The 19,615-nt window shown below is 35.5% G+C and overlaps 1 protein-coding gene across 3 annotated transcripts in view; it reads left to right on the forward strand.

Moving 5' to 3' along the window:
- The window catches only part of ADAM28 (ADAM metallopeptidase domain 28), a 63,738-nt gene that overhangs the window by 36,522 nt on the left and 7,601 nt on the right, over window positions 1-19,615 (forward strand). For 2 of the 3 annotated variants that reach the window (XM_023216745.2, XM_023216746.2), the window contains exons 11-18: window positions 651-781; window positions 1,829-2,006; window positions 3,334-3,423; window positions 6,137-6,332; window positions 10,068-10,170; window positions 12,191-12,350; window positions 13,700-13,780; window positions 14,105-14,183. In XM_023216745.2, the coding sequence (XP_023072513.2) occupies window positions 651-781; window positions 1,829-2,006; window positions 3,334-3,423; window positions 6,137-6,332; window positions 10,068-10,170; window positions 12,191-12,350; window positions 13,700-13,780; window positions 14,105-14,183 (1,018 nt within the window). Of the gene's footprint in view, window positions 1-650; window positions 782-1,828; window positions 2,007-3,333; window positions 3,424-6,136; window positions 6,333-10,067; window positions 10,171-12,190; window positions 12,351-13,699; window positions 13,781-14,104; window positions 14,188-19,615 lie in introns of all 3 variants that reach the window. The other variant, XR_002732528.2, reaches the window with a different exon arrangement.

Here is a 19,615-nt window from a genome sequence, read left to right on the forward strand (position 1 = left end):
TATCTCCTCAATAGGACATTTTACCCTGCAGTGATTCTCCTGCATTGTTTTATTGCTCCTGGACAATTTATAGCTGCAAGCTCTAATTTATCTGCAAGCTTGGAGTTGAGTCCAAGCATCTCAAACCAGAAACAATCTGGTGATCAAGTTGGCTATAGGCTGATTTCATGCAACGGGCAAGTTTTTAAATGACTGATGTCTACTCTTGGCAATTACGGAATTGAGAAAGATACAAATAGAGCTAAAGTGCTAGGCTGACAGACAATTTTAGATCCCTAATGGCCAAATGCATCAAAGACTTCTAAAAGGGAAGCCAAAGGTAAGGGAGATATATCACTTTAAAAAAGTTCTTATTTCTTATTGTTGATGAGAATTTGCCATCTTTCTTGGAAGGAAAACTGGAACAACTTTCTTCATTATAGGAACCTACTCAAGGAGCAAAGGACAGACCATATATGCTGTGATGGGCATTCAGTTCCATTTAGTACTGTGTGTGTGTGTGTGTGTGTGTGTGTGTGTGTGTGAAAGAGAGAGAGAGAGAGAGAGAGATGGCGAGTATGTGTGTGTGTGAAAGAGAGAGAGAGAGATGGCGAGTGAAGTATAATTTCAGTCGAAAATCAGAGAATCTTTTTCTTTTTTCATACCCTTAGGATCACAGTGACAGTCTTCTTAGAGTTGCAGGGACAATGGCACATGAAATGGGCCACAACTTTGGAATGTTTCATGACAACTATTCTTGCAAGTGTCCTTCTACAATATGTGTGATGGACAAAGCACTGAGGTGAGGCTCATCTGGGCTCTGGGGACATGCTACGTAGCCCTGGTTTTGATCCACCATGGGCTGTACTACCTTAGGTCATCTTCAACAACATGTTCAAGTTTTTGAGTCATTAAATAAATGTGCATTTGTGCCAAGCCACGTCATCTATATGTAATATTTTTTAATAACTCAGACATAATTTAAACATATTGTCTCTTTGCTGTTGGGGCAATTCATCATTTTATCCTCATCTATACAAGACCTGGCTTCAGAAAAATCATTAGCATTTATCAGATTTTCCATGAATTCAGAATAGATGGTGGTCAGAAAAAAGTTCTAGAATAAAACTCTAATTAAAGAAGAAACTGCTCATAGGACAATGAGGACAGTCTATGAAAAGACATCACACATTCCTACCCTGAATTAGGCAAAATTTTTAGGCAATCTTATCTTTTAAAATCTCACAATCTTTTTTATATATTCATGTCCTCTTTTCTATACATACAACTCACTCTATAAACTCTATTTCCTCTTTTCTATTTTCATTTCCTCCCTCAGCCCACTCAAGCTAGGGTCATTCTCCAAAGCCCCTGCACGAAACAGCATATGGCTGCATGCCAGTTACAGAGCTTATGCTACCTCTCCCCTCCATTACAGCAGTTTTAAACCTCATCTTTATCTGTATAATGAAGAGATCCTATCAGTAGGAATTCCTCTAAAGGAAAGTGAATTCTGAGACATGTAAATACATATTTTGGTACCTTTAGGTCTTTACAACATCCAAATGATCTAAGATTATCTGGAGAAGTCAGAGACATATTTGTTTTATTAAAAGTAGCCTGGATGCTACACTTTGAAATATGGCTATATTTTCTCATGAAATTGGAGGTGTTTGTGTCCACCCAGGTAGGTTAATTCAGGCATGCAAATGAGCTCACGATCTGGCAGTTGGTCATTGGATTTTATCTTTTGGGGCAGGCTGTCGGTGTAATTGTGCCTAATGTCAGATGCTGCTTCCCACATTTTAAGCATGATTATATTCCAGTTTTTCTTTCCTTATCTTCACAGCTTCTATATACCCACAGACTTCAGTTCCTGCAGCCGTGTTAGCTATGACAAGTTTTTTGAAGATAAATTATCAAATTGCCTCTTTAATGCTCCATTGCCTACAGATATCATATCCACCCCAATCTGTGGGAACCAGATGGTGGAAATGGGAGAGGACTGTGACTGTGGGACGTCTGAGGTACGGCCCATCACTTTCTAAAAGGATATAGTTGTTTTCCAATTGCTAAGAAGATAAATTATAAAATAATGTGTGGCCCACTATAACATTGTAGGTTTTTTGGGTAGTTTTGGGTATGTCCATTTGTAGGTATTTTCCAGGAAAATCTTTCTGACAACGAACCCTGAACTGCTGAACAGACCTTGCTATTTTCTCTCTCAGGGTTCTATCCTCATTCCTTTTTTTAAGGACTATTTACTAACTTGGGCTTTGTGTCCTCCTCCCTCCCTTTCTAAATGAAATACTTGAAGTTCCCTACGTGACTATGACTTGCCCAGTATTACATTAGACAGAGCACTATGAGTGCTCAGGGTACAAAGAGCTTGCTGGTTCAAGGTCACTGGGCTAGCAAATAGAGGAGCCAAGAACTGGTATCAAGCTGTTTCCAGCTCTGAAACGCAAGACCACCCAGCACAGGGATCTGGTGCATCCCTTACTGCTTTGGGACTCAGGAGTTATTACCATCAGAAGTTCTGTGCTGACCCTCTTCACAGGGCAGCTGGGATTTTGAATGAGACCTCTGCTTCCATGTTATTAATGCTTAATATAAGTAATGCATCAAGCCTTCAGAGTATTGGCTTTCAGTAACTTTGAAATATGATTATATATTTAATTACATATTTATTCAATCTATGAGAAAAAGTAGTCTGTCCTGGTTGATGACTATATTTGAACTAAGGGCCGGAGTTTTAACCCTAAAATGTTGTAACTCTAAAACTCTCAATCTTCTATGGGAATCTAGACAGCCTCAGGGAACAGTTTTGAGGTAGGAGTTTCTCCAATACCTTTTGCAGGTAGGATTCTGACACAAAGCAGAGAGACTAAGACAAAGTATTTGCATCAAGCACAGTTGAATTAAATATTAAAGTTTGATAAACAGCTATATCTTTAGCTTTTCAGTAGATATCCTAGCAATTGGATCTACTGTTAGATATGTACATAACTGATGAGTTGAAGGAATTATATTCTATAATTAGACAAATCTTATTTTAAGAACTGTGTTTATTCTTCATATTTTACCAAAAAGAATAGATCTTTCCTTAGTATTATTGGAGACTGAGGAAACTAGTTAATAGAAAAATGACATAAGTGGAATTCAGATAAACCACAAGCCATCAGTTGCTCCAAAATTTCAGGGTTTCTAATTTTTTTATCTTTATTTTTGAAAAAGTCATATTTAGACTCCACGAAAGTAACCTATGCCTGATGACTATATTATGTTACAAATTGTGCTGAACTGGGACCAAAAAGTTATGTTGCATTTACATTTGTTTCTCATATTTCTTAGGAATGTACCAATATTTGCTGTGATGCTAAGACATGTAAAATCAAAGCAGGTTTTCAATGTGCATCAGGAGAATGTTGTGAAAAATGCCAAGTAAGTTCATTTTATTCTATTTTAATAATTATTACATTTTTGTACATTAACATCTCAGTGATTATGTTAACCGAAACAAGCAATGCAATATTTTTCTTTATATAAAATGATATATTTACTATTTACGAAACACTTACTCAGTGTTCTACATACATGGCCTATTGAATCTTCCAATGATCCTTCACAGTAGATATTATTTCATTTTGTTTTTGAGAATAAAATGCAGAGTAGAAAATGACCAAAATAATATGGCCACTATTTGTTACAGCCTGGATAAACCTGAGAACATTATGCTAAGTGAAATAAGCCAGCATAAAAAGACAAACACTGCATACTGATCTCACTTATATGTGGAATCCAAAAATACTGAATACATGCATAGTAGAATGGTGTTTACCAAGGGCAAGGAGGCTCGGGAAATGGGGAGATGATGGTCAAAAGGGACAAAGTTATGGTTTTTTAACATGAGTAAGGTTAAAGACGTAATGTACAACATGACTAGGTACAGGTACAACGTGACCGTATTGTATATTAATAATTTGCTACCAGAGTAGATTTTAAGTGTTCTCACCACACTCACCCACACCCACACCTATGTAAGAGACCAATACATCAATTTGTTCGACTGTAGTAATCATTTCTTTCTAAAATTCTTGTTAAAGTTTTGTGGGCACATAGTAGGTGTACATATGTAGTAAGCATTTCACTATGTATATATATGTTAAAACATCATGTACACCTTAAATATAGACAACAAAAAAAAAATGTAAAAACAAACATGGCCACTGTTGAGTGGGATAACACCAAGTGTGACCATCTCCAAAGCCACAGCTAGTTACTCCTACCTGCTGCTGTTTCTCATGCTTCATGGCTTTCTCAGGTCAAATCTCTCACAAAACTGATTGTATCTCCCGTTAACAATGTGTGTGATGGAAGAAGTTTTATTCTGAGTAGTGTGGAGGTGTCCCTATCTTCAATCTTTGAAGCCACTTCAGGGTGAAGTTCTTCTAAATAAGACATGTCATGTTCTCTGTGGTGCTTTTCTGAATTGTCCTTCAAGTTTAGTATTTAACTATCTATTGTTGCATACCCTTTTACATTGCGAGGGTGTGTTTGTTTCCATAGTTAGATTGGCTCCTAAGGCCAGAAGACAGATTCACTTTCACCTAGCACAGAATTTTATACATTTAAAATGATCTGTAACTGCAGCATGGACGTGTAGATGGCATACCAGGTTATAAGGAATGCTTGGTGTAATTTTGTTTTTAATGTCGGAGAGAGAGGAAAGAAGTCCAAAAGGAAGTAAATTTGAGAACTTAAGCAGTACTCAAAAGTGTTTAGTAAATGCTGTTTGTTAGATTATGGTACATAAAAAAGTATCCAGTTTCTTACTGTTTATTTAGAGCAATGATATACATATATGAAACATGTGGAAATATAAGGTGTGATTCAATAGCCATGTAGATAGCATAATGATATATTCAACTTTTTTGTACAGTCTCACTTGATTTTCACAGTGTCCTTGTAAAGTAGATGTTGGATGGGGACAGGGATTTTCAGAGAGATTAAATCCATTTTCTAAAGTTCAGCACTCAGACACGCACAGAGCCAAGATTCAAATTCCTGTCCTCTAAATCTGAATTCAAGGCTCTTTCCAAGCACATGAAAATAGGAGCAACAATTTGTATTGAAGATGTCAGAGGAGACTTGGTGGGAAAGGGGCTTTCAACTGGACTTAAAGTATTTTGGACAAAAGAGATTTAGACATAAAACAACAACAACAACAAAAGAATTTCCAAGTGAGGACACAGACACAGCAAAGACATAAGAGGAGAATCAAGCATGGTTTGTCTGGTATCTGGTAAGGAATGGTCTGGCTGGAGCCATGGGTTGAATTTGGAGGATCTCACATGCTTGCATTGAAATTTGGATTTGATCCCATCACTGGCATTAAGATATTCAAAGTTATGTGATGCAATAAAAAACCTGCTCCTGTTAGAAAGAAGAAAACAAACAAACAAACAAACCTACATACATGCTTTCTCAGTTTTGCAGGAATGGCAGAATGTTTCACTAACATTTCTCTGAGCAAATAAGATTAAAATTTGCAGCATCTGATTACAATCGAGTTAATATATCAAGGAAATATTTGGTTATTTCTCCCTCATGATAAGTCATTCTATGAAAGAAGTGAGTTGAAAGGAACCAGCTGAATTTACAATAAAAGGAATTAAGGATTAGGAAACTCGAGGCCTGGGAAAGTCCGAGTCTGCTGATCTGGTGTTTGTAAATTTATCTTCTTGAATACCGAAGACCCACTTCACCAGTACATCTCTGAAGTTGCAGATTTAAATCTCCTTGGAGTTCCTGATAGAGATGCATTCAACCAAGGGAGAAATAACTCTCTTCCTTATATCTAAGTTGTTGCCTGTTTTTTTTTCCCTGTACTTGTCTACATTATGTTTCTTTGGTGTTTTTGGTACAAATTCAGAAATATTGATTGCTTAAAATCTTAGGGCATTAACCAATATTAATAGAAGTGATATAGCAGATGATGGCTTTAATTTATAATGACAATGTAAGCTTCAGCGAAATGACACCTCAAACTACTATGCCCCAAAAGTCCAAATGGAAAAATCTTTGTGTTAATTTGAGGTATCAGGGTAAAGCAGGTAGGGAAAACAAAAAGCCTTCTATTTTTGTTTTTCTACAGTTTAAAAAGGCTGGGATGGTGTGCAGACCAGCAAAAGATGAGTGCGACTTGCCTGAAATGTGTGACGGTAAATCTGTTAGTTGTCCTGATGATAGATTCCGTGTCAATGGCTTCCCTTGCCATCACGGGAAGGGCTACTGCTTGATGGGGGCGTGCCCCACACTGCAGGAGCAGTGCACTGAGCTGTGGGGACCAGGTAGGAAGAAAAATCTTTTTGCATGTGTGAAGGAAAACAAATTTCAGATGACAGTGTTTAACCATGGCCAAAGGACCATTCTTAGAAACTTCGAACTCAAAATCATGGAAAGGTTTTAAGATTTGAGGTTGGTTTTAGGGTTGCTAGATTTAGCAAATAAAAATAAGGATAGACCAGTTAAATTTTAACTTCAAATTAACAACCAAGCTTTTTGTCTTAGCATCAGTTTATCCCATGGAATATTTCAGGTGTGCTCCTACTAAAATAAATTATTTGTGTATCTGAAATTCAATTAAACTGCGTGTCTTTTTCTTTTTAAATCTGGCAACCCTAACTAAGATCATGAACCCTTGGAAATCTGTGTGTGTGTGTGTGTGTGTGTGTGCGCACGCGCAGGTGTGGCAGAAGCACTGGGGGATGGGACAGAAATAAGGAAAGGTGGAAAAAGGAAAAGAAGAACTCTGGAAATGCAGAAAGGCAATACAGAAAAGTGAAAGTTCTTAAATGGTCACTTTGTCCGTAACACCAAAATTTTAGAGACCGTATTCTCTAATTTCACCAAGAAGAAAACTTGGAAAAATAAAAGATTAGAGACATATCTGAAAATTTAAACAGCAATTTATATAGTATTAAATAACTTTATTAGAAAGGCAATTTTAGATCATATAAGTGATCTAGCTTATATGTGAAATCTAAAAAGGTTGAACGCATAGAAGTAGAAAGTAGAAGGCTGGTTTCCAGGGGGTGACAGGGAGGAGGTGGGGAGATGTTGGTCAGAGGATATAAAATTTAAGTTGAAAACAGAAAGTTTTTAAAAACCAGTTATTTGAACTTTCTGGATATGATGTGTATTGTGTACATGTATTTAATTGCCATACCCCCTTCCTAATACAGTTTCAGATTCCTACTTAAATGACTGAAACAGTATTTATTAAAATAGAGAAAATCTACATATTCCTAAAATTATTTGAAAGGGGTCATTGCATACCAGAAACTTTTCGTAATTCTTGAAAATACAGCTAAAACAAGATTCAGAAAATCAACAAAAATTCCTGACCTACAATGCACTGTGAAAACAAGAAACCTGGGAAATAAATAGACAAGACTCTAGAAAAACCTCCCTGTAAACTTCTGTCTTTGGCTACAGTGGGTTGAGACACAATTTGAGGAGCAAAGCTCAATGCCGTTAGTACGTCAGCAAGCTCACTGGTGTCCTGGAACCAGGCCTCAGCAATCCTGTCTCCAGTTCATGGATGTGCAAGGTTATAAAGGTGGAAACAAAATTGACTGTTGGTTAAGAGGCTCATGTTTCCTTGGCTAACTTCAGTATATGGCAAAAACCAGGAGAAAAAATCTTTAGCACAGAGGTGAAGTTCTGAGCTTCGCCTTTATTATCTTGTAGTAAATATTAACTGCAAACAATATTAACTGTTACCCTCCTTTTTCGGACTTTACGATTAGTCTCCTCAGCAAATCTGTAAACTTCCTGGAACAGGGACATCGTCTACATTGTTCACAGTTGTATTCCCAGTGCCTCCCAGCACAGTACCTGGCTTTAGTAAAAAGCTCAAAATTGTCTATTGAATTAACATTGAATGTATTTATCTGATCATGAAATGGAGTAGACCTCTTAAGTCATACTTTTAAATACAGCCGTTACAAAATGCCAGAGAAAACAATTTGCCTAAATAAAATTCCAAATTTTATAATTCACAGAGGACTACCCATTTATTTTAAATTAATCTGGGAAGTTTGAAAAGCCTTGCAACTTTGTAAGTAATTTAAAAATCATTCTTTTTGGCATCAAATCATTCCCACAAATCAATTGTAGTTCCAAGTATTGAAAATGTGGCTAAGGCATGAGCAGACAATTCATCATGAAGAAGAAATACAAATGCCCCATAAAATTAAAACCATTTTAACTCATTAGCAATATACAAAACCTAAATGAAAACAAGTTAATCTTCTACATTTGCTAATTGGCAAAAGTTTGCTACAGATGTTAACGTTCAGTGTCAGTGAAAACATAACCAAACAACTCCCCTCCTACACTGCTGGTAAATATATGAATTAGCATCATTTTTACCGGGAGAAAAATGCATGCACAAAATCTAAAAATAATTGTTTTTTACTCTTTCTCCTAGCAATTGCACTCAAATATTTACAAGGATTTTTCAGCCAGCATTTTTTTTTTTTTTTTTTGAGACGGAGTCTCGCTCTGTCGCCCAGGCTGGAGTGCAGTGGCCGGATCTCAGCTCACTGCAAGCCCCGTCTCCCGGGTTCACGCCATTCTCCTGCCTCAGCCTCCCGAGTAGCTGGGACTACAGGCGCCCGCCACCTCGCCCGGCTAGTTTTTCGTATTTTAGTAGAGACGGGGTTTCACCGTGTTAGCCAGGATGGTCTCGATCTCCTGACCTTGTGATCCGCCCGTCTCGGCCTCCCAAAGTGCTGGGATTACAGGCTTGAGCCACCGCGCCCGGCCTCAGCCAGCATTTTTAATGATAGTGAGTAATTGAAAAACATCTCAAAATCCAAAATATACGGATTAAATAAAGTGTATTATTTCAGTACAATTATTGCAGCTGTGATGCTTTAGAAAATTTAATGCCTGGGAAAGGACAGCTATATTGTTAATTGGCAAGAAGTTATAAAACAGCATGATGCCAGATATGCGAATGATACATTCTACAATATTAGCAGCAATAACTTTGAAATCTCAGATTAGGAATTTAATGCTTTTCCCTGATTATTCATAACTAATGATTCTTCTGCGTAGATATTATATAAATACATTTTACTAAGATACAAATAATTAAAAAGGTAACAAAACTCATTTTATCTTGCATACTGAAACATGAAATTCATTTAAAATGTTTTGAGTTTACAAGTCATCATAGTAGGTTTAAAAGTATTTCTTAAAAACAATTCAGTATCTTCATAGGTGTCTGCTTATTTTAACTTAATTTGCTGTTTGTCAAAGGCTAGACTCAAAATTTCCAAACGTTTAAGACAGAATTACTTATTGTTATTGAAGAGGGGACACCTCAGCACCAAGAAGGAACATAGGTCTCTGTGACTCGACATGATTCTGTTTCCTTATTAATAAATTGAGAATGGCAATAAGCATGGCTAGTATTTGTCAACCATGTACTGCTGATCAGGCCCTGTTCTCAGTGACTCACCTGTATTAAGTGATTTAATCTTCAAAACACCTCTGAGGTAGATACTGTTATATATAATGTGTATATATACATTTTATATATGTGTAAATATATTATATATATGTATATTCACATATAAATTCTATACCATTTTACAGATGAGAAAACTCAGGGTTAAGACATTTGCCCATGTTCATGCAATTACTCAGTCTTGCTTAAAGCCTGAGCTCTTAACTAATGTGTTTTGTCTGATAGAGATCTGAGGAAGATTACTTGAGACATGAAATATGTGATGCCTATTTTTGTACCTGGCACATAGTAGGAGTTTGTTGTGGAGTAACAGATTACTTAAAAGATTCGTAATTCCAGCCAGCTCATTTGATACCAAATTACTACACCCATGTTTCTAGGAGTGGTCAATGGAATTATGCTAAAATAGTATTTTTTTCTTGCTTGTTTTATATTTTATAAATCCCTTGCCAGCACTGAATTTTAAAAATCTCTTTTCTTTTCAAATATCTCTTGAACCTCAAATATCGATTTTCTTTTCCCTACTGACTGATCCTGGTCCCAGGAACTGAGGTTGCAGATCAGTCATGTTACAACAGGAATGAAGGTGGGTCAAAGTACGGGTACTGTCGCAGAGTGGATGACACACTCATTCCCTGCAAAGCAAAGTAAGTGGCCTTGTCTGAACCTTCCTGCTTCACAGACTAGAGCAATGGTGCACTTCCAGCTGTACATTCTAATTTATTCCAGTTAAAGGGAAAGCACATTTGGCCATCAATTGTTTGACATTTATTGAGTAACTACTATGTGTCATGATGTGGGCTAGGTACTGAGTCTGAAAAGACAAATAAGAAATGGCTTCTTTCTTCAAGTATCTCATGGTGGGTGCTTCAGATGACACCACACACAGTCATTGTTGGGTAGAATGAACGGTTGATGATGGAACAGGCAACAGTGAACGGGTCTGGTTAGACATTTGTCCAGGGATTTCCCCATATAAATCAGATGCTTTCTCAATGTCACGTTTTTCCTTGTAAGATTCAGAGTAGAAATATTTATCTCCCCAGAGGAATAACAGATGCAGTGCTTGAACAGTTTTAAATTTTCAGTAGAATTACATAAAGAAAAAATACAATAAGAAAATACTTTCTTATTGACAATTCATGTGAAGAGTTTGTTAGTTTTAGTACTGATTATCTGGGAAAACACTATAGAACAAACAGCACACCGGATGAACTTGAGATTTTTCTATGGTTTATTTTTAATTCTGCATTTTTAAGGTGGCTTTTAAAATTCAGTTATAGTAAACTCTTGTACCTGTTCCAAATTTTACACGTGCAGAGTAATTTATAACAAGAGATTGCACAAGATCAACATTTCCCAAAATTTGTCTATTGGACACGAATTCGCTGAATGACAGATATTACCAAACTATGCTTTGGATATCGAGTTATCTCTTGGGAGAATCTGTTCCTAAAGAACAATCATTTTCTGTGGTCTTGTGGTCTCTTTTTTATAGGAAATCAGGGCAGATTCAAAAGAGGAAATTATGTAAAAGGCAGTATGTGAGGGCCAGAGGAAGAGCAATTGTAGGTGGTGAATGGGAAGAGAGTGGGCCTCGCCATCTTTCCTCTGCACACACATATAACTCTTTGCGTGAGCATTAGTTTCTGCGGTTAGTGGCTCAAGCAGCTCCTTCACCCCTCAAACTGCCCTCCTAGTCACTTCACAGTAGTCATTGGCTATAGTGAAGAGTTAGCCTGAAATTCCCTGTGCCCTAAAGCCATCCTTTATGGCTTTACCTAAATGATTCAAGAAAAACACACTGTTGCATTTAGAGAGAATATATGCCTTTCTCCACTCCTCAAACGTGTTTTCTACAGCCAAGAGATATCAAAAAATCTGATGCCATCACTTTCGGGATACTTTTTCACAGCCCTCTTCTGAATTTTGCATAAAGCAATTGACTTCAATATTATTGTCTTTTAGTCCTGTTGGCAGTAAATGAATGGCTTGATTGAATGTTGAGCAGTTTAATCTGCACCTTCAGGGATAGTTCTTTTAGTAACTCCAGTTGATGCCTTGCAGTGTCGAGGGAGGCTCAGCTTTGTTCTGACAGAATTATAGTGGAGACTTGGGCTTTCTTTTGGTGGAATTATTCTGCAGCCAGTTGTACGAATAAGTAAGTAACCTATCTGAAACAAGATAGAAATTGATGTCTCAGATGCCTCCTTGATGTTAGGAATCCATGTTTTCTCTCTAGCTCCATCATTCACATGACCTTCATTTCCAAGTGTTTCTCTAGGCCTATGATGGCTTTTCCAGCTATCATACTCCAGTCAGCAAAAATGAGAAAATGTTGAGAAACAGAAGATAATTCCTCATTTACGGCCACCTTCTAAAATTTGTGCTTAAGATTGTTTTTTTCTCATGAGCCAGCACTTAGGCAACTGGCAAAAATTAGGTGTACAGGGATCTGGGTAATGCTGTTTATTTGAGCAATAATGTATTGTGCTAAGTTCAGGGATCCTGTTACTGAGAAATAAGGGAAAATGAGTATAAAGTACAACTAAAAGTCTCGGCTACAGGGAAAAATACATCGGTTAAGTATCCATAGTCCTAGAGCTGATTTGCATTTATATAAAACTGCAGTTTGAATCCTGCAATAAATTTTGGCTTTTTCCTCAGCGATACCATGTGTGGGAAGTTGTTCTGTCAAGGTGGGTCGGATAATTTGCTCTGGAAAGGACGGATAGTGACTTTCCTGACATGTAAAACATTTGATCCTGAAGACACAAGTCAAGAAATAGGCATGGTGGCCAATGGAACTAAATGTGGCCATAACAAGGTAAGTTGAAATTGTGGCTTTCACTCAAAATAGTGTTTCTTTGATGTGTTTTGTTGTTTTGCCCCTTGGTTATTCACTACGTGCCTTGTCTCCCAATTTTGGGGTTCACCATGCCTTAATAGAACCCACAGAGTTTGATTTTGGAATACAGAAATGAAAATGGTACAGAACCTAGTAAATAGCAGGAATAAGCATTGACATTAACATTCTCAAACACTATGGTGAAATTTGGAAATAAATGACTCTCACAGTCATGATTTCAAGAACAGTATCATATTGACCTGCGGATAACACATGGTAGCATCCATTTAACTTTCATAGACGAAGTCTGAAAACTCACTGAAAGTGCCAGTGTATGTGATACTGGGCTTCATTTAACAGACCTGTATATCATTAATAATATAATGAACTTAACTCAAGTACAAGCACTGTTTAGCCAGGGTCAACCAACTCACGAACTTTGACAATGAGGAGGTTTGTCTCTTCTAAGAGATTAGAATTACTCTATTTATCTCACTAAGATAGCCACATGACCAAAGAGTTCCCCTGATTTTTCACTGTGGTAAAGCCAGTCCTAAAAACACTATCTTATTTACTTAAACTGATTTTGCTATTCAAAGGTAAATTTATTCAATGGTGAGTCCAAAATTATCTTAGTGGTTCAGTGTGGGTATTGCTTATACAGTTTTAAAAAGTAAATATAAAAAAGTGAATGAGATTGATGTGGTCTCTGAGCTCCTGGAGCTGAAAATAAAAATTTAGCAAAGTTTATTGACATTAAAATATTAGGTCTTCCCTATAAGAAGTACCCACAATATTTAAACTTCTTCCTTACCCCAATTTTTCCTGAAATATATGCCAGCATCAAGGGCGAGGAATTTTACATAAAATATAATCTTTAATTGGGTTTTCCCGGTTTCAGATACTAAAAGACTTTAAGGACATTGAGACATTATCACATGACCCGGCATGAGTGTTGTGGTGCTTGGGTCTTAAGGGAGGAAGGTACTGGGACTAGGGCAGAATTGAGGTGTTTCAGGGTCCCCTGGTATTAAGATCATCTTATTATTGCTTATCCCTGAACTTCTTGCATAGTCATTGCTTCTGGAATATAGAGTTGTTAGGATTTATTAAAAATACATAAATGCTTAGACCAATTTTATCAACGTTTTTGGGTTAGTTTAAGAGGATAATGTAAGCAACAGAGCCCATCTCTATTTCCCTTCCTCTGCACCAGCCTCCTGGCAGAGCCACCTTAAACAATATCTGCTAGCCTCTTCACACAGACCTCAACTTTCTCATCTACATTCAGACAGGATGAAGCTTCATGTTTTCTACATCACTTTCAGGTTTGCATTAATGCAGAATGTGTGGATATTGAGAAAGCCTACAAATCAACCAATTGCTCATCTAAATGCAAAGGACATGCTGTAAGTTCTGCAAATATATTTCCCTAAGCGCTCTGAATCTTATGACATTCTAGGTCAGTCATAAGAAAGCTAAAGGAATGTTTTCAGCACTAAATGATGAGAATTACTAAGTTTATCCAAGCCTTCAATAGCATGGTTCAAGGAGAAATTTCTTCTGAGAATCATTCATGAAATGCCTCTCATTCATTCATACTTTATGTAGATAGATGGAAGCCTGGAGACTGGTGTTATTCCTTTTTCGGCATGAACTTTATTATGGATGATTAGGGATTTGAGTTTGTGGTCAGTCTAGTGGGGACAGTAACAGGATCATTGCTGCCCTAGGTGTGTGACCATGAGCTCCAGTGTCAATGTGAGGAAGGATGGAGCCCTCCTGACTGCGATGACTCCTCAGTGGTCTTCCGTAGGTAACATTACACATCTAACCTGAGAAAATTGCTCTCCTCTTCCAAGCCTTTATTTTGTATTACATGAGATTTCATTGCCTCTTTTCTCTTTTCTTGAGATTTCTGTTCTGTAGACACTGAATCCACAATATTTATCCCCCAAATCTCCTTAACACCTTTTAATTGTGTTTTCCATGTCTTTGTTTTCACTGCACATGCAAAAAAATTTCTGCAACATTTATATTTGTAATGTTATTTTAATTTCACAAATTTTCTTACTTTAGGACTCTTCCATTTTCATAGAATCCTCAACTTAATGGAAAAATGTAATATCCTCATAAAACTCTCTAATAATATGACTGATTATTTTTGTACATTCAGTTCTATTCTTTATCTGTTTCTTTTGAGTTGGTTTGTTCTGTTCTATCACCACGTCACTTGTATTCTGTTGTACTACTTTTCTTCAGGATATGTGATCCTTAGTTGAATGTGGAATTGGTAGAGCTGGATTAGTTCACATGGGATTTCTCTGCATTTGTGTGTGCTGTTGTACCTACTGATATTTCTCTTGATGGAGGAATCTGGCTGGGAGCTCTGTGGGCAGGTAGGTAGGTCTGCCTATAGCTCCTCAGGGTGGGAAGGAGCCAGAGTGGGGACCCACCTCCAGTTGTTATGATGAGGAACATTTTACCCTGAGGAGGGAGCTCATTTCCTGAGAGAGCTGCTTTTCCTCATCATCTTCTCCTTGACCCTCCCCCTTCTCTGTCTGATATATAGTGTAGGTATCTAGAGGAAATCTCTGTCCTCCTTTTCATGTTCCTGCATCTTCTGTTGGCAGAAACAGAGAAATTCTTAGGATTTTTATCTCAGGTGATGAGCTAAATTTATTCTATATACACAGGAGATGAGGTAGACCTCAGTGAGATATCTGTCCCAAATTCAGATTGTTAGACTTTCCAAGACAGAGCATTTATTTCTGATGTTTAGGTTATATTTATTCTGTTTCCATCCACATAAATCCCTTAACTTCCTATCTTTAAGATTTTTAAAATTATTTTTTCTCCTGTCCTATGATTTTATTATATACACATGTATTTGTCATGTATTTTGAAAGGGGCATGAACACAATCAACTAGTTTAATTAGAAAACTCTTTAATGGTTTCAATGCTCACTAAAAATCCTTTTGAACTATGACTTTCTTGACTGCTTTATTTTGATATATCTATTGATTTGCTAAGTCACCTCTATGAGTAATCTCTTCCTGTTGTAACAATGCATCCACATAAAACTTTCTAAGTTGTATTTATGAGAATGTATTTCTGTTGCCAAATATTTTAAATATTTTAATTAATATTTATTTAATTAATTAATATTAATTTTTATTTATCATTTATAAATTATTAAATGTTATTTATAAAAATATTTATTTTATTAATAATAAATTAATATGATATTGATATCATAGCACGCATAGCAGGTTGATTGGATTTTTTAAATCACAATTTTGCATTCATGACTATTAAAGTAGATGCTTATATTTAACGTTAAAAAAAAAAAAACCAAAGCCTGATTTTTGTTGATGTTAAATAACATCCTTTTTAAAAGTCATTAGATTTGTTTTGGCTTAAATGCTTTTAGAATTACTACTTAATCAAAATAAATCATTCTTTTATTCCTGGGTGATGTTCTTTTTCCATTATCATGTTACCTAGTGAGTTTCTTCAAACTGAGGATTTGTTTTTTTTTTTTTTCAGTTTAAGAAATATTTATATTGTTTCAGGTTTTAAAATTTATTTTGTTTCAGTTTTCTGGTTTCTGAATCAGAAATGTAAATTATTTATACAAAATATCTCTACTGTGTGATCTCCATATTATATTCCATATTGGGTCAATTTTCTTGTTAATTCTGGGAAAGTTTTTCAAGATTATTCTCTGTATCTTAATATAAACATTTAGCAATGTTAATTCTCTTGTTACTCATAGTGACATTTAAAAGTATTCAGTGGCATTTTTATGTCTCTTTGAAAATTTTTTTATCCCAGTTGGTTTTCTGTTTCATAACTAGTTTTTTTGCAGTCTATATTTTAATTGCATTAAGAGTACCCTAAATTTGATTCTTTATATTCTTTTTCTGAAAGTATACATTTTATGTATACTTCTACTTCTATGTGTTATTTTATACCTAATCTTTTGATTCGACCGACACTTTTTCTTCTTTAGTTATCATCCAATAAGGTTGAATTAATTCTGATAAGCACTGTTAAAAAGTATTTCTCAAAATTTTTAACTTGGAGGACTAGTGATACAAATTAACAGTATATTACATGAAATTTGTATTTTAGCAGGATAAGGAGGTAGCTGGAGAAGTTCAAAATACATACAGTGGAAGCTTGTCTCAACTTACTGTTTGTTGAAACCACTGTATCAAAATTCAACTTTATCCCCCAAGCCTTGCTTTTTTCAGGGCATTGTGTTAGTGGGTTCGGTGCCCTTTCAGTGCTATTTCTTATCTAACCGTCAAGAAAAGCCTCAGACAGACTGAAGAACATTTCCTAGTTCAGAAGTGTCCTTGCGACAAGAAGACAGACCCTAGAGGATAACAATTTTTACCATAGCTAGGGTCCTAAATCTAAACTTGAATGTGAAAAAATTACATTTTTATTTTCCTTAAATTCTAAAGTTTAGAATGTTCTACAATTATGGGAATGTATGGCTTATAAACCATAATACTATTAGCAATATTCCATTACTTTGTCACCAACATAAATTACAAATACTTCAATATCTCATTGCAGTTGTTGGATGTATCTCCAATTACCACATGAGTATCATTTGTTTGAAATTTTGGTAGTTACTGATCCACTGTTAGAACTTATATTTCAGAGGTTAATAAACACATACTTTACTACATCATAAATTGTTTTATAATATTTTGACAACTGTATCCCACCATCAGTAGCTTCCTTTAAATCTTATGCCTTTTATGAATGAATTTAGAAACACTCAGAAAAGGGGTTTATAGACTGTATCAGATTGCCAAAATGATTTGCAGCATAACAAAGGTTAAGAGCACTGCCCTACAACGTGACCATACACAGCTATTGGCTTTCAAGATTATTAACACCATCTTTTTGTTTGTAAAATATAATAAACACGTAAATATAAAGGCAAACCTGATTATAAAATGAACACTCATATAATATAATAAGGGCCAAGAAATAGACCCAGACATCTGCTTTCCTGCCTCTTTTCAGTCTGAACTCCTCTTTCTCTAAGGGTTGGCCATTCATCCGTCTTTGATCATAATCATTTTGTTACTTTTCTTTGTAGTTTTGTTTCCTGAATACACATCCTTAAACAACAACTTCTGGTTATATAATTCCATGTATATAAAGTTTGTAAACACAGGAAACACAGCTTCCCTCACTATCAACATCTGTCACCAGAGAGGTACATTTGTTACGTCCATAAACATACCCGGACACATCATTATCACCAAGTCTTTAAAGTTTGTATGTATGAAATTTTTCTATGCTCATTTTCTCCTTTTTCTCTACCTTATGCTTTCAAGATCATCCATTCTAGTGATTGGATTAAGGAAGTCCACTAGTTCTCTTTCAAGTTTCTAAGAATTCTATCAAATACTTCCTTATTTATTAAAATGTTTCCCCCTTTATTAGCACTGTCAAATAAATCAATTGGTTTGTGAACATTTATCTAACTTTGCAACCTTTGAATAAACCTAACTTAGAAATACTATCTTTTTTATATATTGAAGGATGTTTACTCTTATTTTATACTCTTGGGTGATATCGGACTGTGATTTTTTCCTATTGAAAAAATTGCTGAATTTTGGTATCAATGTTATGCTAGTCACATAAAGTGTGTTAGAGAGTGTTCATTTATATTCGCTGGAAGAATTTGTATTTTTTTGCTCTTAGTTTATATTCATGGGTGATAATTGGACTGTGGTTTTTTTTTCGTACATGTGTTCTGTAGTATTCTCCAGATATTATGTATAAAGTTTGTTGTCTAATATATAAATTAATCCTAACATTGTTTGTTTGTTCTACCAATTACTGTGCTAGGAGTGTTAAAATACCCCCACTATAATTGTGAATTTGATTACTACTTCTGGCTCTATCAACACTTTTATACTTTGAGAGCATATTATTATGTACATACAAGTTTAGAGTGTTGCATCTTCCAAATTAATGAACAGCGTATCATTATGAAATGGTTCTTTGTCTATCTAGTACACTTCTTACCTTTGAGAATCTACAGTTCCTAGAGACTATAGAGCTGTAACATATTTCTTTTGGTCTGTATTTGCACTGGAGTAACATTTTTCCATATTTTTATTTTTATCCTTTCTGAATCATGTTTTAAATCTGTCTTTGTTTTATTAAAGAAAGCATGCACATATATTTTTTAGCAGTACTCACATCTTTGGTTTTTGTTTGTTTCTTTAACTGAGGTACATAGTCCCTTTCAATTAAATGTAATTACTGATACACTTGGGTATAAATCCACAATTATATATATAGTTTCTATTTGTCTTTCCTGTTTATGTTCCCTTTTCTCTCCTTTCTTATACTTATTGATTCTATTATTTTATTAACTTGGATGTTATGCATTTCTTTTATATTTTAATGATTATCCTGAAACTTCCCACTTTATTTGCTTTAAAAAAAAATAAACTTTCTTTTGTAGAGCAGTTTTAGCGGCACCTCCCGCTCCTGAGCAGCTTTCCTCACCATCAACATCCCCCACTCCCATGGAGTATTTGTTGATGGTAACAAATATTTCATAAACCTACATTGACACATCATTATCACCCCAAGTCCACAGTTTACAGTAGGGTTTGCTATTGGTTCATTTGCCTTTCATTTCTTTCTGCGTTTCTGAACTTCTACCTAGGATTATTTTCTTTTCCGTCTCTCTGGGTTCTTGACCACTCACTAATCTCTACAAAGTAATTTTATCTAATTTTTAAGTACTTCTATACTTTTAGGAAGCTTTTGTTTGCAAAAAATTTAAAGATATTTTTAATGGGCAGGTTGGTCTCAATTTCCTAATCCACCATTACCAGAAACAAGAAGAGGCTGCACTTACTCTTCAGTGATTTCTATCTTCACCTGCAAACCTTCCGTTATTATACTTCCATCTGTCTTATGCCCCAACTTTAGTTAGCTCTTTTCAAGTTCGGTGTGTTTGTAAAGTACTGCCAAATTCCCATTTATTTCTCTGCTAATATGTCATTCTTCTGAAAATACAGTTCTGACATTTGTGCAAGTGTGTATTTTTCATTCTGAATATATCTACAAGATAACAGAATGCTTCATGTTTTATTTTCCTTTGACTTTTTGGATTGGAATCTTGTGGAGGGTGGAGAGTAGTGAATTTTTTTTTTTTTTTTTTTTTTTTTTTTTTTTTTTTTTTTTTTGG

Source organism: Piliocolobus tephrosceles, chromosome 7 (genome assembly GCF_002776525.5).
Source record: "Piliocolobus tephrosceles isolate RC106 chromosome 7, ASM277652v3, whole genome shotgun sequence".
In the NCBI taxonomy this organism is placed as follows: Eukaryota; Metazoa; Chordata; class Mammalia; order Primates; family Cercopithecidae; genus Piliocolobus; species Piliocolobus tephrosceles.